At 44.2% G+C, this 24,949-nt stretch overlaps 1 protein-coding gene across 38 annotated transcripts in view; it reads left to right on the top strand.

Annotated features, from left to right (window-relative positions):
* The window catches only part of EPB41 (erythrocyte membrane protein band 4.1), a 140,099-nt gene that overhangs the window by 22,643 nt on the left and 92,507 nt on the right, over window positions 1-24,949 (top strand). For 30 of the 38 annotated variants that reach the window (XM_060275740.2, XM_060275743.2, XM_088672443.1 and 27 more), the window contains exon 1: window positions 18,094-18,409. The exons of 4 other annotated variants lie outside the window; for them this stretch is intronic. In XM_060275740.2, the coding sequence (XP_060131723.2) occupies window positions 18,261-18,409 (149 nt within the window). In that variant the 5' untranslated portion in view covers window positions 18,094-18,260. Of the gene's footprint in view, window positions 1-4,267; window positions 4,379-18,093; window positions 18,437-24,949 lie in introns of those variants that run through there. 4 more of the 38 variants (XM_088672430.1, XM_088672445.1, XM_088672431.1 and 1 more) reach the window with 3 other exon arrangements.

The following is a 24,949-nucleotide window of genomic DNA, read 5'->3' on the forward strand; positions in this document are numbered from 1 at the left end:
CAGCCCTGCCTGTCTTCCCCCTCCCACCCCCATTTTTATCTTTCTCATCTCTCAAACCCCTTTTGTGTGCCCCGTTTCGTCTGCCCATTGCATAGCAGGACACCAGAGGTAAACAATTTGTAATGAACACATCCTGACCACCGGCCCCCAGGAGCACCTGCCAACCCTGGGGAGGGGGGGTTGAATGAGGAAGCTCATTTGTGTGGCCTTGTTTAATTCCCCTATATGTTATAATCTCCAGGACCATCTGTGTCCCTGCCTAGGCTGGGGAGGCCAAAAAGCTCTTGGGATTTATTCCAGAAGGTGGACTTCGAGAGGGCTGTTTATTCACTGGCTGCCCAGATAACATCCCCAGGTCAGAGGAGGACAGTTTTGTTTGCTTTTTGAAAGAGCCGCTGAGCCGGCTCTCATCCAGGCAGAGAGCCTGGTGCTCAGCAAAGCATCAGGAAAGAGAGAGAGATGAGGCTTAAACCAAGAGAGAGAGAGAGGATGTTTTCCATGGTCCTTCCCCACTGCTGTGCACTAATGTCTTTTGTCTTCAGTGTATTCACTACTCTAAAGCTGGACTGAGTTCTTTCTATCTAAGCAGAGCCTCTGTATCCAGGGAAGGTTTGCCATCTAATGCCAGTTGCCGGGCAGAAAAGCAGGAGGAAGCTAAAATTTTATGATTCTATGATAGTGATGTAAGCCAGCAGGGCTCTTCTTATCTTGGGGTGTGTTAGTCCTTGCTCCTTTTAAAGGAGGAGTGGAGAACTTCAGGCCGTGTGGGGCCCAATGTGAACCCCCTGGGTCTCTTCATCCAGCCCTTGGGGCACTCTGCAGACCTGATGAAGTATGGAAGAAGATTCTGTCCTGGGCATCTTACCCTGTAGTATTGTTGGCAGAATTGGGCTGCTAGTGTGTCTGCGAGACTGGTGACTGGGAGTAGCCGCAGCGATCAAATATAAACTGCTCCTAAAGAGATCGACATTGGCTCCCAGTACATTTCTGAGCACAATTCAAAGGCTTAGTGCTGGCTTTTAAAGCCCTAAACCAGGCATCCCCAAACTTTGGCCCTCCAGATGTTTTGGACTACAATTCCCATCTTCCCTGACCACTGGTCCTGTTAGCTAGGGATCATGGGAGTTGTAGGCCAAAACATCTGGAGGGCCGCAGTTTGGGGATGCCTGCCCTAAACGGTCTCAGCCTTGTATACCTGAAGGAGTGTCTCCACTCCCATTGTTCAGCCTGGAGACTAAGGTACAGCTCCAAGGCCCTCATTGCAAGAAGTGAAGTTACAGGGAACCAGGCAGAGGGCCTTCTCGGTAGTGGTGCCCGCTCTGTGGAACGCCTTCCTGGCAGATGTCAAAGAGATAAAACAATTACACGACTTTCCAATGACATCTGAAGCCAGGCCTGTATCAGGAAGCTTTTAATGTGTGGTTTTCTGTTGTGTTGTTGGGGTTGTTGCTGTGTTTCTGCATATTATGTTGGAAGTTTCCCCAGAGTGGCTGGCACACAAAAAAATTATCACCATCATCTTCAGTGGCTCTTGTAATTTCTTAGTGGTTTCAGCTTGTATTATCTGTTGAATATGTTTCTAGCAATACAGTGGTACCTTGGTTCTCAAACTTAATCCATTCCAGAGTCCGTTCGACTCCCAAAACCATTTGAAAACCAAGGTGTGGCTTCTGATTGGCTGCAGGAACTTCCTGCACTCAAGCAGAAGCCACATTGGACGTTCGGCTTCCGAAAAATGTTCGCAAACACTTACTTCTGGGTTTGTGGTGTTCGGGAGCTGATTTGTTTGACAACTAAGCCATTTGAGAACCAAGGTACCACTGTATCACTTTTACTTGGCTTAGTCCTTAGCCCTCTGCTCCTGGATAGTCCCTTGGCTGTGATTTGCATTTTGCACATGACTGTTTGCTGGCTTCCTCCCACATGGCAACTCAGGCTACTGACCAGATCCCAACTATGGAGGTAGCAGGTGCAAGACAAATGAGCCTAATCACGTCTCCAAGCTCACTTAGACTCCCCATCCATCTCCTGCGATGGCAGACAAAGGAAGGCCAAAGAGACCATAACCTTGATTCTGGTAGTCATAGAGCTAGATTAGATACATTGCCATTGTCTGGATACAGGTTACTTTGATGATGATGCTCACTCACCCCCCCCCGGCAGTCTCCTGCAAGGGGGTAGAAGCAGACAGCTGCTCACAGAAAACTATTGGGGGGGGGGAAACACCCAGGACATTGGTGTAGCTGTGTTTGTCTTTCCTCACCGGGAAAAGAGTGAAGCAAAGTCAAGATTTCATCCTCTTTCTCACTTTGTGAACTGATGTTAGGGAATCGCTTTTGCAAGCTCATGCCCTTCTTCAGGCAAAAGCATCCGATGAAACTTCCATAATGAACTGGAAGACAGACAATGTTTTGTAGCTCTAAGGTGATGTGCAGTGCCTTACTTTGGAGATAAGACGAGTAAGAGGCAAAATGACAGAAGATTGTAAAAATTATTCATGATACGGAGAAAGTAGGTAGAGGAAAGTTCTCCTCCTCCTTTCATAATGCTAGATCTCGTGTGCACCCAGTGACACTGAAGATTCAGAACAGATAAAAAGAAAGTCTTCCTTTGTGCACCACATAGTTAAACTGTGGAACTAAAGTTAAACACCGTGTTTCTCATAAAATAAGACGTACCTATAAAATAAGCCATGGCAGGATTTTCATGCGTTGAAAAAATATAAGACATACCCCGAAAATAAGCCGTAGTGCTAGGTGCAGTTCTGGAGGGCGCCAAGGAAGAGGAAGAGGCCTGTCGGGTTGGGGCCCGGAACCGGATGCTGCCACTGCTGCAGCCCCACCAAAACACCCAGCAGCACGCACTGAGTGGAGCCCCGAGCCAGCGGGACCCAGCAATGCCCAGCAGCGCACGCCAAGTGGAGCCCCGAACCAGCAGGACCCAGCAGCGCGCCCCGCTGAAGCGCTGACAAAGCGCCCAGCAGCGCCACGCAGAGCGTCCCGAACCAGCGGGACCCAGCAGTGCTCTGTAGCACTTTGAATCCTCCTCCTGCTGTGGCTCGGGGTGCTCTGCGTGGCGCTGCTGGGCGCTTCAGTTGGGTCCCGCTGGCTCGGGGCTCCACACGGCGCGCACTGCTGGGCGCTTTGTCGGAGCTTTAGCAGCAGCCAGTTCCAGGCGCTGAGCCGTGGCAGGAAGAGGAGGATACTTGCTAGGTCAGCGCTGCGCGGAGCAAGTCCACCGAGTGACCCAAGCCAGCGGACCCTGCTGCTGAAGCGCTGACAAAGTGCCGAGTAGCGCTGCGCGGAGCGCCCTGGGCCTCCGGGAGCTGGCAGGAGGAGGAGGACGCCTGTCGGGTCAGCGGCCAGCGGGACCCAGCAGCAGCAACGCCGGCCGCGGCAGGAGGAGTACCATACAGTACTTTAAAAAAAATAATAAGACACCCCCCGAAAATAAGCCATAGGCTTATTTTCTTGAGTAAAATAAATATAAGATGGTGTCTTATTTTAGGAGAAACACAGCAGAAACAACCTGGTGTGTTTACTTGTCACCGCCTTTTGTGTGTAGGATTTGGTATGATCAGCTGGCTTGCAGTGTTAATTTAATTAAAAAGTATGGTTTTTTTTGGTAAAAAATAAATTTAAAAAATCCACTAGAGGGCTCAGTCAGAACCCATTAAGAGTTTGAGCTGGACAGATTCAGACCACCAATTCCCCCATCCCAACAAGGTTTCCCTTACGTAACTGATCCAGGCTTAGACCCAGCAAGAAGCGAAGCATGGCAGCCGATCAGCTCCCCCCTAGCCTCCAGATTCCAGCATCGTATTTTCTCCTCTCCCAAACTCTGCTGGATTCTCTGTCATTTCCTCGCTCTCCTTGATTTTTCGGTTGTGAAAATCGGATCCATATGCGAGATTACCACCCAGAGCTTCCCGTAAACCCTCATTGCTGAGATTAAAAAACAACAACAAAAAACAAGGAACACTCATCCTGGCCATATGCAGGATGTTTGGAGCGTCTGTGTTTTAAATAACACATGGCTGGTTTTTAAACCTTCCTTCCCACCCATCCTCGCTCTTTTTAATTATAAATATACGTCTGAAAAGAGTCCGGAATGAATCTCTGGCTGGTTGAGTTGCTTTTTGCTCTGCAGGAAGTCTTAAGGAACAACTTCTGCTAGACTTTAGGGGGAAATAAAGTAAATCTGTAGGTATGAACTCTCTCACCTTTGTGGATTAAGGTCACTTGTACGTACAGCTGTTTTTGAAAGCTACGTTGCCTGGCTAATCAATATGTTGCCTCTCTCGCTCTTTTCCATGTGTTGCTCTCTGATGGATTCTGCTGGCTCACCTACGGGCTCCCTCTGATTGGCTCCTCTTTTGGTGAGTATGTGCTTCATTACATTGCTAATAAGCGGAAATGGTCCTTCCAGATGCGGATGGGTTTCCCCTTTTATTTTCTGATTTAGTTCTCATTTTATCCTACAGCATTTCCCTTCTAATGCAATTGAATGACTGATTTTTTAAAAAAATTGGACTCGTTTTTGCAAAATGGAGAATGATGGAAGTCAAATGCTTGAGAGAGGGTTTTAGATGGTAGTGAGTTGTTTGGCTACAATGGATGGCTTTTTCTTTGGATTCTTTCCCCCGTTTGCCTTTTTGAATGGAAGAAGTATATTTAGCCTTCATTAAAAAGCCAGATTAATTTTCAGTCTCTTATTTGCATCCCGAGTGTTTACAAAAAAAAAAAACCTCAAGAAAAAAAGGGTGAATCAGTTGCTGTATTTATTTATTTTTTATATAGGAGATTCTCCTGTAAGAACTTGGAGGAAGAGAGAGAGTAACTTCTCAGATGTTCTTGTTCGTTTAATGGCTCTTAAAAAGAGAGTAGAGAAATCAATGAAGGATAAGCCTGCCAGTGATTACTAGTCACTAGTAGGGATGTTTTGCCCTATGTTTCTTACACGCAGTACTGTTTCCATTCCACTGCAGTTTGTATTCTGCCCAGAACTATGTTATTGGTCTCAATGTCCGCATTGGCAAAATCACATAACTTACACTGTTGCTTGAATTATGTTGTCATTACATTGTTCCACCTCATTCATTTCAAAGCAAAGGGAACACAATGCAAATGGCGGGGGGGGGGGGGGAGAGATAGAACAACGCAATCAATTGCGTATTGTTTGCAGACTGAAAGCAAAAACAGTCGGCGAATGCCGATTGTGTTCACTGGATCGATATGTATTCCTGGTGTGGGATGAATAAGTGAAGGAACAATTGGGACACTTGAAGCACACTCCTGCTCATTCATTAGAAAGCGGGGTTGGCATTTGGCTCCTTTCAAATTCCGGTCCCAAATGCTGCTTTGTTGCTGGGATTGACCCCCCAGCACTCTCAAGTGCTGTTGATTCTCCCCCAAAAGGAGTTCATAGTTGGTGCCAATTAGATGATCAGGGAGGGACGCTGGTGACGCTGTGGGTTAAACTACAGAGCCTAGAGCTTGCCGATCAGAAGGTCGGCGGTTCGAATCCCGACGACGGGGTGAGCTCCCATTGCTCAGTCCCAGCTCCTGCCAACCTAGCAGTTCGAAAGCACGTCAAAGTGCAAGTATATAAATAGGTATCGCTACAGCGGGAAGGTAAACGGCATTTCTGTGTGCTGCTCTGGTTTGCCAGAAGTGGCTTTGTCATGCTGGCCACATGACCTGGAAGCTGTACGCCGGCTCCCTCGGCCAATACTGCGGGATGAGCGCCGCAACCCCAGAATTGGTCATGACTGGACCTAATGGTCAGGGGTCCCTTTACCTTGATGATCAGTTCCAACTGCAAGCCCCGCTGGGATTGGCTGAACTTGAGGGTTCCCTGGCCTGACTGGAAGCCCCATTTGAAGGGTATCTTCCCTTTCCTTTTGATGAAAGCCCCTGTCCCTTTGAAGTTGGATCACCTGCTGCCATGGTGGCATCATGTGATTGACAGGTGGGAGGCCCCAGCCACCTATTAAAGGGGCCCATAGTGGGACCAGGAGATGCTGATGATCTAGCCCACTGGCAGATGCTGCACTCCACCCCGACCCAAGTTTCCCTGGGTCTTGGGTCAACTTTCTCTGTATACATAGTACATTCTAAACTGCACGTTGTGGAAAAGGGGCAAATTCCAGCATTTAAAAGGCTTGCTACAAACCTTTCTATGCTTGTTTGGGAATCAGAGTTTTAGCTGGAGCAGTGGACAGCCATTATTCATTGATGAATGTTGTAAGGCTTTACTGCTGGCCAGTACGCAAGATAATTAGAAGAAGACTAAATGCTAGCCTGTTAATGATTGGAGTGGGAAAACATGTAATATGCTTGTTTCACTGAAACTGAGCTTTGCTGATGGAAGATTTGTTAGCTAACTTATGTTGCCTTTTCACCTTCATTTACATATCTTCATTGTTGTCAGTCTCTGATGGGCTAGGCTCTGTTGGAAAAGTTCCTTTCAGCTTAAAATTTGGAGGGTAGTGTGTGTATGAATAGTCTTGCAACAGCTCTGGTATGGTTCAGAGGGCATAATCTGCTTGAACTCAAGAAGATGCATTTGGTATTGCACTGTTACTGAAAGTTGCAGCCTTGTGCACACAGCAAATGAAGGATTTGTCAGGTCAATATGAAAGTGTAAGTGATCATTGTCTTACACCCCCTGTTCGGGAGCTTGGGCCAAAACTAAGCTCATGCAAATCCCATTGATTTTAATGTGAGATGACTTAGTTTTCTTTAAGTCATCAACATGTCGATTAAAAAAAAAAGGAATAAGCCCACATAAGGTGACTTTTACACACACACCATAATAAATAACTTAAAAAAGAGATCCATTGCTAGTTGGGGCTGGTTGGGAGGCCAAAATTTGGAGAACCACAGAGTTCCTTGCCTCTGATTTAAAAGCTGCAAGCCAGGTGGTCTATGACCACTGCCTCAGATAGCATTGCTAGTTGCAGACCATGTTTCCTTCGCACACTGTGCAAGATCCCACATATTCTTGTCTGGTCATACTAGGTGCAGGTTCATGCATGAGATGCCGGACCCTTGAGATCCCTTCCCACTATTTGGTTTTGGTGACCTGTAAGTGCCTGGTCTTCTCAGGAGCAGCGGAATCATTTGTGAACAAGAGTGTTGACATTTGCCCAGGCTTTTCCTTGGGAGCTGTTTACTTCCAGTAGACAGCTGAAATCATCTTTCTCAAAGTGTGAAACAGCGTTGCCTCCGGGGGGAAACATGCCTTTCCTTTTTGCTTTTCACCAGTTTGATGAACCTGATAGATTTGAAGAGAAGGGGTGGGGTGGGGGGAAGCAGTCAGTTAAACAAGAAGGAAAAAAAATGCAAGAAAGATAGTAGGGGGACTCTGCTGGGGGTTAGACACCAGGGAGAGCTGTGACAGCTTTGAATTGGCTTAACATACTGGGAAAGGCTCCATAGGTCATTCTGTACATCTTGATATAAAGATGTTATAGTTATGCAAACCCTGATCCACAGTGCCTGCTGCTAACCATCTTAATTATGTGCTCGCCAGAGGAAATAAGTGGGGCACAGAGGAGTATTTTGCCCTGGTAGGAACTGCAAAGCATTTTCTTGTATCTCTTCTACCATCAGCTACCGATGTCAGTCTTTAAGGCTCTCCTATGGGGTCTGCAATTTTCCGTGGTTGGTCTTTGAATGTAAATGGCAGTGGTTATTTATAGCCTCAGAATAAAATCCCTTTGCTTTTCATGTTCCAGACCACAAGAGGCAGCCAGATTCAATTCTCATTATTTTGTCATGAGCTCTGCAGTACTCCCCCCTTCCATCCACACGAAAAAATCCCAGCTTCCAAAGAAACATTCTAGGTTACAGAGCTTATTTTGTTGATACTGTGGAAACAAAAGACCTTAAAAGCAAATCTGAAAACACTTTCATTTTCCACGAAGTAAACACAAACAAATAAATGAGGCAAACATTATGACTGAGGTGGATTTGTTTCTTTATGTATATTATTATTATTCTTGCATGGAAGCAAGCACTGGTATAAGCTAGCTACAATTTAATTTTCAGGGATTTAGCAAGTCGTGCGTCTGTCTGTTTGGTGTGTCGTCAAAGCGCCTTTTCACCATTCTAAAATTATTGTCCACCCTTACCCTTAAGGCTGGAAGGAGAGTTGAGAGGGGAGCTGTGAATAAAAGAAAAAATGCAAAGAGCTCTCTTCTTACAGGATTACAACATACTTTGAATTCAAAATTAATTTTTCAAATTTCTGTGTCTATTTCCCCCCCTCTAAATACTGTGGTAGCTTCAGGTTACAGACTCCGCTAACCCGGAAGTAGTACCTCAGGTTAAGAACTTTGCTTCAGGATGAGAACAGAAATCGTGTGGTGGCGGTGGAAGAGGGAGGCCCCATTAGCTAAAGTGGTACCTCAGGTTAAGAACTGTTTCAGGTTAAGAACGGAACTCCAGAACGAATTAAGTTCTTAACCTGAGGTACCACTGTACAAAATAATGTGTTCAGAGCCAGTGTAGTGCAGTGGTTAGAGTGCTAGACCCAAATTTGAATCCCTGCTCCACCGTAAAGTTTACTGGGGTTGCAGTCCTGTACCTCACAAACGTAGAATATCTGAAGAAGTGTGCATGCACACGAAAGCTCATCACTATGACAAACTTAGTTGGTCTCTAAGGTGCTACTGGAAGGATTTATTTTATTTTATTTTACTACGTCAGACCAACACGCTACCTACCTGTAACTAATGCCTTTTATGTAATGGTTGTACTGTATAGATATGCAGTTGCTCCGAAGTGCATTCTGCTTTGGGCTTTTTCATTTTTACCAAACCGTCTGTTAGAGGGAGGGGTGGATGTATGTGGCAAACATTGGTGTCTGTGTCTGTGTCTGTGTGTGCTAAATATCTCTGAGGCATATTCAGGTCTCTTTGAGCTTATACATGTTGGTGAAGCAAAATGTGGCCTAAGCATTGAACAGCTGTCACTATTTTTACCCCCGAACTGTTAACTCTGGTATGAAAGAGAAGCCGCTTTATAAAAGAACAAAATTCTGATTAAAACAATGATTCTGAACTTCGGAGGTACACATCTTTATTCTCAGAAATATTTATCCTACCGCTGCACTGCCCTAGATCTTGTCTATGTTTTCTGCCTTTAAAATCCCCTCGGTAGTAGCATGCCCCTTTTCTCGCGCATTGTTTCTTTCTGAACTAATAAACTTAATCGATCTCTTTGCTTGACTGCTCTTTCTTTCACTATAATCCTTTCACCTCTCTATCCTCTTAACTGTTAGCCTAGGAGGGAATCACGGCTCTAATCATGTCATTTCAACCCCTCTCTTAATGACCAATGTTTGTTTTTGTGCTAGATGACAAGTTGAAAGAAACTGGGATTCAAGTAGCTACGCCTCCTCAAATGGCATCCATTCAAGAAACTGTCAAGCACTGAATCTCTTTAATATAGCCAAATGTCTTTATTTTAGGAAATCTTTATAGTAGGCCGCCTTTATTAATATGCATGACCAGAAACATTTTCCCTCTCTCCATAAAAGGCCTTTAGCACATGGGGGGCTGCATCTGTGTGTCTTTTAGCCACAGGAGCAGCCTATTGTCGCCAGCTTGCATCTCCTGCAGTGCTGTCTGCACCATGAGCCCCAAGAGAGGAGAGAAAATGTTTTGAAATTCCCTGAATGCAGATTTGCAGCCAGCTGGCTTCGACACACAAATGACGGTGAAAAGGGTGACTTTTCTGAGTTTGAATGGAGAAGGCTATTTTGATTTCCTTTCCTTTCTAGAATGGCCCCCCCCCCCAAACAATAATTAGAAGGCAATACGGTTATTTGTATTTATTGGAGGCAAGGCTTCGCAAAATTGTTAGGAATCCAAAATAGAACATAGGCAAAAGTTGTATCCATACTCTGTGACTCCTACTAAAACTCTATTTCAATATTTCTACTGAAGCAATTACAGTGACAAATAATGAAAAAGGGGAAAATAGCAAACTTAAAAATTACTATAAATTCAGCAACTTATCAGTCGCTTACAACAGCAGTGGCCAAATACCAAAATTGCCTTTTGGAAGAGATGCACCTTAGACGCCTGTCGGGGGGGGGGGGGGAAGCAGAGCAAAGATAGGCTCAGATGGACTTACCTTAGAGTAGGGGTAGTCAATGTGGTGCTCTCCATATGTTTTTGGGCTCCAACTTATATCAGCCCCCGTCAGCATGGCCAATGGAGAGGGATAATGGGAATTGTAGTCCTACATCATCTGGAGGTCCTATGTTGGATACTCTTGTCTTAGCAGGGCATTCCACAATCTTGGTGCCATAACCAAAAAGGCCCTGTCCCTCATGTTCACTTCCTATGCTTCTGGTGGTAGTGGGGACTTACAACAAAACCTCATAGGTTGATCTCAGTGCTCTGGCAAGGTCCTATAGCTGGAGGAAATTATCTGAATATACTATGTACTTGAATATATTATCTTGGTTTATGTATTAAGCTAATTATACTTAGGAATCTAGGGACCCAGGTGGCGCTGTGGGTTAAATCACAGAGTCTAGGGCTTGCTGATCAGAAGGTCGGCGGTTTGAATCCCTGCAACGGGATGAGCTCCCGTTGCTCGGTCCCAGCTCCTGCCCACCTAGCAGTTCGAAAGCACATCAAAGTGCAAGTAGATAAATAGGGACCGCTCCGGCGGGTAGGTAAACAGCGTTTCCGTGTGCTGCTCTGGTTCGCCAGAAGCAGCTTTGTCATGCTGGCCACATGACCCGGAAGCTGTCTGCGGACAAACGCTGGCTCCCTCGGCGTAGAGAGCGAGATGAGCGCCGCAACCCCAGAGTCGGACACGACTGGACCTGATGGTCAGGGGCCCCTTTACCTTTACCTTTTACTTAGGAATCCACCTTCATGAGGCTTTTCCCTGAAAGGTGGCCCAGAAATACTTTTAAATAAATGAATACTATAGAGAAAGATTTCCCACTTCTCTCCAAAATCCTTACATACCTAATCATGCTAAGACTGGCAATATCTTCTCACAACCAAGATAAATTAAATTTGAATATATTATCTATTACAAGGATAATCTACTGGAAGAGTACAATTCTGTCCCCTGGTACTATTTGTCATTCAAGACCAGGGATGGATGTTTCACTTTGGTCAAACAATATTTCCTAAACTTTACAGTAAGATTACAGACATTGCTCTTCTATTTAATTTTTAGTAACATTTATCTTCAGTATCATAAAGGAAAACATAAGTTGGTGCCTTGGAAACAAGCATAGCAGTTAACACAAGATGTTGTAAATTTCATAGTTCTTCAGCAAACTATGATTTTTAGTCTGAGCGGATTAGTTGCATACAGGCTAAGGTGGATTAGTTGCATTTCTGCTTGCTTCATTTATATATGCTTTTATATACTGCCATCTCCTATAATATCAGGGCACTTATACAGTGTTTTAAGAACATTGTATATGTCTTTGTGCTTGGAACAATAATTTTAATAAGAGGAACCAAAAGCTTCATTAGCTATTGGCAATGGCCTTGTCTGAAATGCTTTGATTGCGGTCAACTCACTCAACCCTTGAGCTCATTGGAGGAAGGTGATATATAAAATGTAATAAAATAAACAAACAATTCCCTTCACAGCTAAATCCAGTATCTATCTTTTAGGGCTGCTTCTCAATTTCTGTTGATAGCAGGTATATATTACAGACAGCTTTAAAGTACTGCCAAATGAAGCAGTCTCTTACAGAGCTTTTAGTTCTACACACACTTGGATTAAAAGCCCGAGCTATGAATTAGGAAGTCTTCATTTAGAAATGAGATAGACATAAGGTTTGGCTTACTTAGTGTGTCATCTGAATCCTGGATCATGGCTAACCTATTTCCTACTTAACCAAGTAGGCTTATAGCCAAGAACAAACCTGCTGAGCTAAAAGGACCAGAGAGGAGCAAAGTGGCTGTGATGTCTTCCCTGGGAAGACAGCATTTTTGTGCTAAGTCATGGTCTGGTTTAGTGTTACATGCAAATGTGGCTGGTAGAGATATTGGGCCAGACAAATGTATTTATTCAATTGCATATTTATCCCACCTTACCTCCCAGTAAGTTGATCAGAGAGGTAGTCTGGGCTCGAGAGAGTGTTTGCTAGCCCAAGAACTTAAAGGAACTGAGCTTCATGGATTTGAACCCAGGTTTTCTGAACCATAACTAGACTCACTAGTCAGCTACTCTAACCATTACAACATACTATACTGTATAGTGGCAACATCAGCACACTGATGATTTTTCGGGGAAGAGTCACTGAAGAACACACAAAGACGTTTTTAAGAAGAACATTAACCCACTAACTATTATCTGATGGATAATATGAATTTCTCTTCTACCTTAAAGCACATTTGTTGCTTGGTCTTTTCTTACACATGGGGAAAATATCCCCGCTAAATTTAGAGTTACAGTTAACTTACCTGAGTAGATTTTACATACCTGTGCTTGTGGGCATGCTGCTTAAGTAAGAGGTGTTCAGGTGCTGGTGTAAATGTCAGTGAAGAGGAGAGGAAGGACTGGACGCTGCTTTTCTACGCTGTCCTAAAATGTTAGGCACAAGGCCACAGTGCAGTATGACTTGGCAGGCAAGTTCTGGAATGAACTGTCTCTGGCATTAGATCTACCCTTTTGTTTTAAGGGAATGAACTTCTTTAAGGTGCCATCACAAAAGGTAAAGGTAAAGGGACCCCTGACCATTAGGTCCAGCCGCAGACGACTCTAGGGTTGCAGCGCTCATCTCACTTTACTGGCCAAGGGAGCTGGCATACAGCTTCCGGGTCATGTGGCCAGCATGACTAAGCCGCTTCTGGCGAACCAGAGCAGCACCCGGAAAAGCCATTTACCTTCCTGCCGGAGCGGTACCTATTTATCTACTTGCACTTTGACGTGCTTTCAAACTGCTAGGTGGGCAGGAGCAGGGACCAAGCAACGGGAGCTCACCCCATCGCGGGGATTCTAACCGCCGACCTTCTGATTGGCAAGCCCTAGGCTCTGTGGTTTAACCCACAGCACCACCCGTGTCTCTTCGGAAATAAGGGTTTGAAGATGTTGTATCTCACTTTTCTCCACCGAACAGATGTAGTAGAATTGCTTCACATTCTGGTACTGTAGTAGTTTGAAATAAGGCGGAAATAAGGTGTACATAAGGGACAATCCCAAATTGTTAAGCACTTGCCCTGGTCTTCACTTGTCAGGATTCTGCCCTGGATATATGCTTTCATTCAAAACAAAAATTTGGTAGGAACTGTTCCTCATTCAAAGGCTCCTTCTTCTTACGAGTTCCTTCTTCAGATTTGAGTTGAGCAATTTGTTGTTCCTTCAGGGGTTAGGTTTTAAAAATATGCACAAGACGAACTTAAAAGTTATGATTCAGACCATGTTGGTCTGATACAGTCAAAATAAACAAATTAAAAACTTGTGACAATTTTTAATTTTATTTATTTATTAAAAGATATGGTTAGGGGACAATTCTTCAGGATTTTGTTACTTGCTATTAGTGGTGGTATCAATGTGCATGGCTTTGTAGAAAAAGATAGGTCCTTGCCTCAAGGAGCTTAGAAATAAACATCCAGGAGGTATCTCCTCCTCTTACAATGAATAAATGCCGAGGCAGTCACCTGTCAAGTTTCTGTCAGAGGAGTCTTGTTGGATTAGAAAGGCCCATCTCCATTTAGACCGCTTCTGTTTCCATAGTGGTATGCCTCTGAGAAGTCTCTGAGATGAGCAAAGGGAGGCAGTACAAGGTAGCACCACTACTCGGAAGCAGTACCTGTTCCCCCATTGCCACTAAGGTGGCAAAGGCCTGACTTCACAGAGGACAGTACTCTATCTGAAAGGCTGTCTGCCCAAGTTGGTTTAAAGTATCATAAGAAGGGAGAACATTGGTCTTGAAGTTGCCCATCAATGGCAGCATGTGAACAACAGATGGTACAGGCAACAGCCGATTTACACCAGTCCAATTGGTGCATGGCTCTCCCTGCACAGATTGTGGCGACCCAGAAGTGTCAGGAAAAGGGGGCAGAATGGGGGGTAATGGGGCGGAGCGGTCTTATGTGCAACCTCTGCACAAATCGCAGATTGCCTGTAGACACCCTGGTCACCTGGTCACAGTCTTTCCTACAGTGGTGAGGTGTACCTCTAAATTTGCTCCTATGCATACAAATCAGCACATGCAACGTTTATGCAAATCTGTGTATTCTTTGTTGATGTGTAAGTAGTCATAATCCCTGCCAGTCACAAACACTTTAGGGAAGAAGTATCCTTTATCTCAATCTCTGGCAGCTGTGGCCCTCTCCAACGTGTTTGGGGGTAGGAGTTGATCTGGAAAAAGAAAGTTTGACCCTGCCTTTAGCTCTCACAAATTAGCGTTATAATTTATATAATGCAATCTATGCATCTGGTGCTTTTACAATGTACATGGTTGACAGGTTTCTACCCAAAGGGTTTATTTCCCCCATCTTGTCCCAGCCTCTTTCTTTTGTGTTGTGCCTTTTAGATTGTGTGCCTGAGGGCAGAGACTATCTTATTTTAATGATTTTTCTAAGCCACTCTTGGAGCCTTCTTCAGCCAAGGAGCAGGGTAAAAATACTAAAAATAAGTAAACACATCTAAAAATAGACACAGGGAAAAGATAAAGGGAGAAAAATGGAGGTAAGGGTAAACAGGGGGCAGATGTGTGATTATTGTGATTATAAGTACTTTAGCTTAGTCACAAGAGGTTAATGCATTGATCAAAAGGCTTCCTGGAAAAAGGTGTATTTGGCAGAGGAATTTGGGGAAAGTAAGAGTGGTGATCACACCATGGGGAACAGTTCCATGTATAAGGACATCAAGTTCTTGGCTTGGGGAAGCTTGACCACTGTGGCCCATGCATTGGTAATGGCATGATTGGGTAACTGCAGTGTGCTGTTTGTGGGGCTACCTTTGGGGTTCATCTGGAGCATGGGTCAGCAAACCTTTTCAGCAAAGGGCCGGTCCACTGTGCCTCAGACCTTGTGGGGGGCTGGACTATTTTTTTTGGGGGGGGGATGAACTATGCCCCACAAATAACCCAGAGATGCATTTTAAATAAAAGGACACAGTCTACTCATGTAAAAACACGTTGATTCCCGGACTGTCCGCTGGCCGGGTTTAGATGGCAATTGGGCCGGATCTGGCCCCTGGGCGTTAGTTTGCCTACCCATAGTCTGGAGGCTGTGGCTGGTGCAGAATGTGGTGGTTAGGTTGCTTGTGGAGGCAAATTATCACCCACATATAACACCTTACTATCAGGATTTGCACTGATTGCCAATCTGCTACCAGGCCAAGGTCATTGTGTTGGTAACTAACATATCAATGCCCTCGATAATTCAGGACCAAGTTACATGAGAGAACGCCTTGCTCTTTTTATGTCCGCTAGATCCCTGGGGTCTGTGGGGAAGATTATCCTGCAAGTTCCAAAGATCTCAAACACCAGCTCTGCAGTAACTCTATGGCTTGCCCCGGTTCCTATCGAGAAATGACAGGCCCCTCTACCTGCACTTTCCAGAACCAATTTAAGACACTTTTGTTCCGACTCGCTTTCCCAGCTGTATAAATGGGTCTTTCCCATGAGTGTTTGTTTTGTATTGTTTTAGTTTTGTTTTAAATGTATCGGCTTTTTTCTGATTTCATTGTACATTGCCTTGAGATGATTGTGTAGAAGGCAATTAATATGTTGTTGTTGATAATAATAATGATGGAAGAAAACGCAGGGTTGTTTTAGGGGGAAGAAAACCTTTAGGGGGCTGGGGGTGCTGGAGGTGGATGAGCAAGGAGAACAGGGAAGAATTGGTCAGATCATAAGAGCAAAGCCATGTAGGGGTTTGAAAGTAAGGGTGAGAAGTTGGTGCAGGATTCAGGAGGGGTGTAAAAACGGCTCCAGTGATGGTCAGGGAAGTGGCAAACTAGCCCTCCTGTAGCCTGTTGCTGTCATTGGCTCTATCTTTGGTAGGCTGCTCTATCAGACTTACGGGTACCAGCCACCTGTGTTCTAGCTTCATGGTGATGATTGGTGAGGATGCTGAGTAATTAGGACATAGAGATAGCAGCAAGAGGTAGATGGGGGAGGAGCAGGAGAAGGCTAAGGAGAAGCTAAAGGCTGCATTTCCCCTCCCCAGGAAACCCCTAACATTCAGCAGAGGAAATTTGTTTCCTCAGGCAGCTGATTTTGGATGCAATAACATAAAATGGTTGGCTATTTAAGGAGCACTGTAAAAAAATGCTTGCATTTTTAGTCCCATGGAGAAACACTTGTGGACTTTTTTTTTGCCTCTGGTGCCAAAACAGTATGATCAGTTTTGGGTACTGTGCATTTTGGGGGTGGGGGTGCCATTTGCTTTTTAGTCTCAGGAACCAAAAATGTCTTGGAGTCTGCCCTTCACCACAAATACAAGCATTTTATTCTGTTTTTGTGAAGCAAAATCAAGACTCAGAAGCAGGATTATGTTGCAAAACGTGTTATTGATTATGCACATGAACGAAAAAGAAGTGCTTTTGCTTTTCGTATGAAGTTATTATAGAGCTATACTTTAGAGAACCAAAATAAGTAGCATGGGAGTTTTTGTTTGCTTAAAGTGTGTCTGTGTGTAGGAATAATGCTAGTTTTTATCAGTTGGAGCCTGCAGGCAAACCAATTGATTATTTTATTTCTATACTGCTTAATACATAAAAAATATATCCGAGCTGAGGCAACAACATACACCTTAAATAAAAAAAAAACAAATACAGAGTTACAATGTTACATTATTACAAAAAATACTAATATATATATAAATCAATATACAGTGGTACCTCGGTTTGAGTACACAATTGGTTCCAGAAGTCTGTACTTAACGTGAAGCGTACTTAACGTGAAGCAAACTTTCCCATTGAAAGTAATGGAAAGTGGATTAATCCATTCCAGACGGGTCTGCGGAGTACTTTAATTGAAAGTATTCAAACCGAAGTGTGCTTAAACCGAAGTATGACTGTAAATTAATTTTACTTTGGACACACTCTCCCTCTCAGCCTCACCCAGGGTCCCAGCAAACTCTCAGCTTACCCACAAAAGTCTCATACTGAGAAGTGTTCCTGGAAACAGCGGACATTACCCAGTCTCTCACACTAGACTTGCTTTATATGGCCAGGCCCAAGGCGGATGGTACTTCCAGCTGTGTCCAATTCAGCCACACACTCTGCACCCAGTTCCAAGTGCAGCAGGTTTGTTGAGTTCCCCGCCCTCTGGGTGGCGAGTGGTCCAGAGGATGGGAAAAGGCCCCCACTCCACACAGCTCTTCCTTCGCCCTCTGTCCTCTCTTCCTTCTACAGCTGCTATTCCTGCCAGACACAAACAATGGGGAAGGTGTGCTGATCCCTTGTAGGCATCCGGTTGCCACTGGCTCTTGGCAACTGGATGCTGGACCAGATGGGCTCCTTGGCCTGATCCAGCAGCGGTACTCTAGTTCCCATTGACCAGTGCTTGCTCCTGATGGTTTTTGGAAGAGGTGTACAGGCGACCATATACTCCTCCTTATCAAATGCTCTACCCCCTCTCTCCAGCCAGCTTCGGTCCAAATGGGGGTGGGGGGCTAGCTGGTACTGTGTACACACACACACACACCTTTGTGTACTGTGGTTCCTAAAACGTATTACATTTTCGGTGTGATGCCGTTTTGCTTATGAAACCTGCGCACCCCTTGGTAAGAGGAGGGGTGTTGTGTGCGTGTGGCAAAAAAAAAAAAATCATTTAAAGAAAGAAATATTTATTAGCGCGCGCATCCCCCCTTCTCTTTATGTGGGGAGGTGGACAGAGAGGAGGAGGCGGGCGCGCGCACGCACCATCCCTTCACACTGACCCAGATGGCCGTTGGTCTCGTTCGGGTTCTTTCTCCCCCCCCCCCCACTTTTTGGTGGCGAGCCACCTCAACAGAAGCACCCCTCAGTTTTGTGCGCGCGCAACCTTTCTCTCCACCTCGCTCCATCTGGTGCGCGCGCCTTTATACCCTCCGTTTCCACTACTCCCCCCACCCCCCTCCTCAAATAAACCCTCCTCCCCTTCGCGTGCCGCGCGGGCAGGCAGACAGGCGAGCTCGCTGCCCCCATTTCTCTCCCCCCTTCTTTAATAACCACACGCACACACTCTCTCTCTTCTCCCCTTCCTTCCCCCAATGGCTGAGCAGCAAAGCGGCTCCGCCTTCCCCTCCCGGCCAATAGAAACTTACTACTATGTTATGGGGCGGGGGAGCGGGAGGTGGTTGTAGGAGAGAGAGAGACCTGGGGCCCCTCTTTCCCCCCGCCTCCTTTTCTCCTCCTTCGTTGGGCACCTTCGACAACCACTATCAGCGCCCAGCATCAGCCGCTGGGGAAGAAGGCAGGCAAGTGAGGCGACCATAAGCGGCGGGGTAAGGGGAGAACAGCGGAGTGGGGGCCGGGGGGAGAGATTCCATAGCGCGCGCGCACGCCTCCCGGCCGTTGTTTTTTTCCGCTTTTGCCTCAGAGAGGGACGCGTGTATTTTGTTTGTGTGGAGGGAGACGGTTGGCGAGCGCTGAGGGGAATGCGCGGGGTGGCGAGTGGCAGCGGCGGCGGCAGCAGCAGCACGGGGGCTGGGGGAGGCTCAGGGGGGAGAGCTCTATGGCCCACGGGAATTGGGTCGCATTTTAAGGTGCCGTCCTTTGCCTCAGACTAGCCTCATGGTGGGGGAAAGGGTAGTAGCAGCGTCGGCGCGCGGCTCTGAGGCGCATCGGGAGCTTCCTGCGCTGCGCCAAGCGGGGGGGCATCGGGATGTGGCGCAGGGAAGGGAAAGGAAGGGAAGGGGGTGGTCTCTCTCTCTCTCGGCTGGATCCCTGCCTGGCGCTGAATAAAAACCACGTTTAGCGCTAGCGGCGCCTCTTGAAAACCGTGTGCGTGTGTGTTGTGTCTGTGCGCGCGCTTGTGTGCTCGGGCGCGCGCTTGTGTTTATGCCTCGCATCATCCCTGCCAGGGGATGGGGAGAATTATGGGATGGGTAGGCTGTGTGACTCCCTAAGGAGATCGCCTTGGATTGTTGGTGGGGAAGGCTTGTGAGGGGCGGGGAGAGGAAGGAATTAAATGGAGAGATGGCGGGTTAGCATCGGGGAGATGGCATCCATTTAGTGTCCTGCTCTCCCTCCTCCTCCTCCTGGAGATTTGCTTGCAGGGTGGGCGGAGAGAGAGAAATATAGATGCGCTAAATTAAAATCTCTCTTCCCTCTTCCCTTTTCCCATTTTAACCTTCTGTATTTTTTTGTATTTTTTATCGTTATAATGACAGGAAAGGGGGAGGATGATGGTGGGCAGAAGGATATGGCAGTGACAGGTTGGAGTCTGAACGGGGTGTGGGGGATAGAGAGGACCTTCTTCCGCAGTTGTATAAGCGTTGGAGGGAGGGGGAGGGGAGAGAAACAAAGCAGCTCAGGTAGAGGGGGATGGCTTGCAACATTGAGATGGAGTCCGAGCAGTCAGTTGTTGCTAGCAGATGCTGTTCACATGTGTTCCCTGCTTACAGAGAACGTTGTCACTGCCTTAAAAACAATACATACAGTTAGTTGAGAACACATCTTGTGTATTTTATAATTATAGGCAGGATTCGATCTTCATCATGTTTGTTTTGTTTTGATTGCATTCATACATGTCTTCCCAAATACAGTTCAGAATATTTTTTCTGACTTTGCTTTTGCTCCTGTGAACATGAAAGAATACAGTATTGTGAGGTAGGAGAAATAGTTTTGACATTTCAAAGTGATATACTGTAAAGCTAAACTGTTCATGAACACCCAATGATTTTTACCTCTCACATTTAAAATAAAGGTTATGGGAAATCTTTGGGATAGTTTTATTTGAATTGGATGCAATATTTGATGGGTAATGTGTTTAGTTCCTGTTTTTTCAACAATGGGAAATAGGATGGGTGGGTCTTTCTTAGATGAGATTGTGATATTTACCCCAACTTTGAAATTGTAGCAACTTAGGGCAACAAATTGTGACCATACAGGGAAATAAGGAGACAAGACACAAATGTTTGTTGAACTGTGTCACATTTCATTCATTTAACACCAAACGTCTGCAGAAGGAAACAAAGAGTGTGGGATACTAACAGCACATAAAATGGGTGAACCAACCCTGTCCAGGGCAAGAGGTAGCATTTTGTCTACCCATTTTGCTTAAGCTGCACCCCTTGAGATAAGTAAGGAGGCCTTACTGCTTCACCTCCTCCTGGCCCTCACAACTAGGGCTGAATGTTGCAGGTTGGCCTTGCAGGTGCTCCTTACCCTGCCAGTGCGTCCCATAGACCTGAAAGTAAGTCACAGGGCTGCACCCTTCGCCTTAAAGGTGGCTAAGAGAGCTCACTAGACTTAACTACATGACAGCTTCCTGCCCCTACCTGCCAATGTGGCCAGTTGTGGCTGCACATACTCAAAGCACATTTTTAAAAAGCTTCAAGTAAATGTTCGTTCACAATTTGATGCAGCAGTTTTAAGTACAGTACATCCATATAGCAAGCAGCACATGGATGTATACTTAGCATATGGTGAAGTGGGTATTGGCCCACAAAAGCTTATATTGCAGTATGTTTCTTTAAGACGCCACAGGAATCTTTGTTGTTTTTGCTGCAATAGACTTAACACAGTTGCTGTTCTGGAAATAGTAAACATGGATGGCATTAAAATTAATATTACAGAATGCTGTAATAAGAATTGCATATGTGAGATCTCCGACTAACTTAATGTATCTGTAGTCTGTGATATATTTTGCACTTCAAGTTTTCAGTATAAGCTGGTAGTAAAGGCTTCATATTACAAATGTATATCTACTGTGATGAAATATTGCAGTATCAAGTCGTAAAATAAAGGTGTGTGGAGAAAAGGTTTTTCAAAAAAAAAATTCTCCTAGGAATCTAGTATTCAGGGTTTTAGCAATACCTTGAGTCCACTGGCAGCTTTATCAGTTGTACCAGCTGTCAGAGTTTTGTTTAATGATGTAATCCTGTGTTAATAAGAGAATTCCAGCTGCTGAATGCGTTGAAGCAGTGCATTCATTGCCTTTTGTAAACAGTCGAAATATATTGGGCCTTGAATTTCATATTTATTTGTTGCAGACTTATTGATTTTATCAATCTCAAAGAGGCCTGGACTATACAAAGTCAAGCAATTTATATGTGGCTTCCGGTATCATATAACCTATTAGTTATATGATGCTGTGTTTTACTGCTTCATTGAGTAAACCAATGGGGTCATGAAGTGTTGGTTTTCTTGCTAAGGCACTAGATTTTCTACATTCAATCTTTGACTGATCTAACTACTAAGCAGGCTGAGGTGACTGATAGTAGATTTTGGGGGTTGAGACTGATGGATGAAGATGCTTGAAAACTTCAAATAATTTATAATGTACACTAAATTTTGAATGGCTGAAAATAGACATTGGGGCAATGTGCACAAGGGCTGAGCTGTCACGTCAGTTCTTGGTGACGTGGCTACTGCTTTACACTTCAATCTCAGTTTAATCATTTTCCCAGTCCGGAGGATTGTATGTAGCCAAACTTCGCACAGCATGCTTTCTACCAAATCCCTGTTGATCTGATGGAGTTATGCACCCAGAAATGACTATTGTGGTGGGTTGTAAATAGTTAGGTTTTCTGTATGAACAGCTTGAGGAGTGCTTAGTGATATTGGACGATAGAAGTTCACTATCTAATCTGAGCAGCAGTGCCCAGTAGGCCACCTGGCATTGCTGAGGACAACTTTATCCCTTATGATGTCAAACTTTAAATCATGTGTGCCTATTTGTCATGGATAATCCAATCATTCAAAACAACATTCATGCTTGTTGAAATGTCTTATTTAAAAAGTGCTCAGCTATGAAGTTTAAACTTTTATGCGATAAAAACATACCAGCATGGCTATAGGACTCTTGTTAGATATAAGCTAAAATATATAGTTATTATGCAGATGATCATTGATTGTAGTCGCATGTGAATTTATCTCATTTGAAAAATCCCCCTATCCCGCAAACTGCAAGTGCATTTTCAAAGGCTTAGTTATGGAAGGTAGTTGTCAGATAAATTCTCTCATGAACTGTAATTGTGGCTTATTGTGTAATGGAAAACGACTCCTATAGTTTTCGAACCATCAGCAAGATAACTTACTTGTTCACAGTTTTAAACCCCTTGTACAGTATTCAAGTATTGTTTGATACTATGTTTTTGTTGCTTTGTCGCTTGATGTTTTCTGTTTGCTGCTCTGTGTAACAGGGTGAAGTGATCTTCAGTCTTACTTGCAATAAATGAATGTGACATTGAATGTGGCATTGAATTTTGCCATTTTGATCTGCCCTGCTGGAATTTCATTACTTCTACGACACCACACCAACATTAAAAAAGCAGTAGTCTAAAATGGCTATAGTTCAGTGGAGAGTATATGTAACTATACACGGATAATCTTCCTGTTTGAGAATGGATGTAGTACTTTCAGTATTGTCACAAACATTTCTTCCAAATTACGGTATGTACTTGTTTGTAAAACACAGAATAAGCAGATTTCCTTTTAGCAATTTGTCGTATGCACTTTGATTGACATCACATCTATTAAACATTTTATCCTACTTCTCTTCTCCTTAGAGAGGTGCTCAATATTACTTACAAAATCCAATAGAATTAAAACATTAAATTACATCATTAAAACAATAAAATAAGTAACAACTACAAAAAGCATAAGACAAATCTTAAGAAACTGTCTAATAAATAATACTTAACATAATCAAATACAGAGTTAAAGCTTGCTGAAAGTGAAAAGTCTTCAGTGGAAAAATAGTTTATCTTTACTCTTTAAGTTATTGAGGCAATGAGTTCTGCTGTCACATAAGAGACCCCTTCATGCATTGCTATCACTTGAACGCAAAAGAAAGTTATATAAATTGACCTTAGGGAATGGACAGATTCGCATAGGAGAATCTGCCTTTTAAGTAGCTTGTAAGTTAGACACCCAATGAAGTGTCTTTTAAATATATTTCATTGATTTTTCAAAATAACATGAAATCACCACCACCCCATCTAACCCAATTAAGTTTTTTTAAAAAAGAAATGTTTTTGTTTAATTTTTCCAACAACGTGCAAACATAGGTAAAGGTAAAGGGACCCCTGACTGTTAGGTCCAGTCGCAGACGACTCTGGGGTTGCGACGCTCATCTCGCTTTACTGGCCGAGGGAGCTGGCGTACAGCTTCCGGGTCATGTGGCCAGCATGACTAAGCCGCTTCTGGCGAACCAGAGCAGCTGCACGGAAACACTGTTTACCTTTCCGCCGGAGCGGTATCTATTTATCTACTTGCACCTTGACGTGCTTTCAAACTGCTAGATTGGCAGGAGCTGGGACTGAGCAACGGGAGCTCACCCCGCTGTGGGGATTTGAACCGCTGACCTTCTGATCAGCAAGCCCTAGGCTCAGTGGTTTAACCCACAGCGCCACCCATGTCCCTGTGCAAACATAAACAATACAATACAATAAAATAAGTGTGCATTTGTTCACATTTTCTATTGAGCTAAGTTCTACATAGAGTACATCTGTTGAAATTAATGGACCTAACATAGTCATGCCCAGTAATTTTAATGGGTGTACTCTGAATAGGATTAGTAATGGCTACAACCCACTGTGTATTTATTGTTGGTTTAAGATTTTCAAACTGTTATGTACAGTAAGTCTATTTGAGTTCTTCAGTGAGATAAGTACTGTATTGGGTATGTTTTAGGTCACACACTTGGTTCATGAGGAGTAGTGGTGAGTCTCAACTTGTCTGGCCAGTGTCCTGCATAAAGTGAATGTGTGTGCTAGAATCTGCTCATATCCCAAATTTTTTGCAACATAGTTGTTTCACAGAATAAAGGGGTTCCTTGGCAGATAAGCCAGCGTGGAAAAGAATCCCTGAAATATGACAGTTTGGAAACCACTGTTGTAGTAGGGGATGAGATTATAAAACTTTTCAGAGAGTAGTACACTGAAGTGCAGACAGATTTCGCTTTGTTTATCAAATGGATTAGATTGGAATGTTCATGGCTTGTAGTTAATCCAGATAATAATATTAGTTGTTAATGCTTGTCCTGTTTAATCTTGTGAGCAGTAGTTCCACATTAAACTTCCAGATATTAACTCATGCTGTTCTAGTTCTCATTTAAAGGAGCTGTTTAGTTTTTTTGGGTAGGTTTTGCTAGTTCTGGGAGTAGGAAGAAGCATTAGTAAAATTTTGGGATTCTCATAAGCAGGGCTTTGTGAAATCTGTAACTGTATTATAATCATTTTATCTGTCATTTGACAAGCGCGCGCCTGACCACAAATACACTGTCTAGGAAGTGTGTTTTATTTGTTTTGATAGGCAACTTAAAAAAAAAATTGGGCTGAGATAGAAGACCATATCATTAGTGTATCTATCTTCATTTGTGTGTTCATAGGGAAAGCATCTGGTGCTGGTAAATGTGCATCTCTTTCATCTTGTGAAGTTTTGTACTTGCCCTCCCACATGTCATGATGGATAGTTTCCCCCATCTGTTGTTGGGAAATCAGAGCAATGTGATATTGCTGACATTAATTGAAAGGGCTTCTTGTAGGTTCAGCATGTGAATTGATTCTTATGAATGCAAGGACAATCTTTTATTAGGTTGCCTGTGTCACAAGAAGCAGAAAATACTGGTTTTAAGGTACGGTATACATGATTTGGCTGTAGGTTCCATCTTAGTTTTTCTAACTCAAGCAGCAGCCAAACTTTCCAATGATGAGCATGTGATGACATTTGTGTTATTGATATAGTAGGAAAAGAGTTACCCTAGAAATTATTTGCTGCTGATTTGCATACGTTTAATTCCTTCTTATTTTACTGTATAATCTGTGCTCAGTTACTAGTGCATGGAATCA

This window comes from Zootoca vivipara, chromosome 6 (genome assembly GCF_965207765.1).
Source record: "Zootoca vivipara chromosome 6, rZooViv2.hap1.1, whole genome shotgun sequence".
NCBI classification, from domain to species: domain Eukaryota; kingdom Metazoa; phylum Chordata; class Lepidosauria; order Squamata; family Lacertidae; genus Zootoca; species Zootoca vivipara.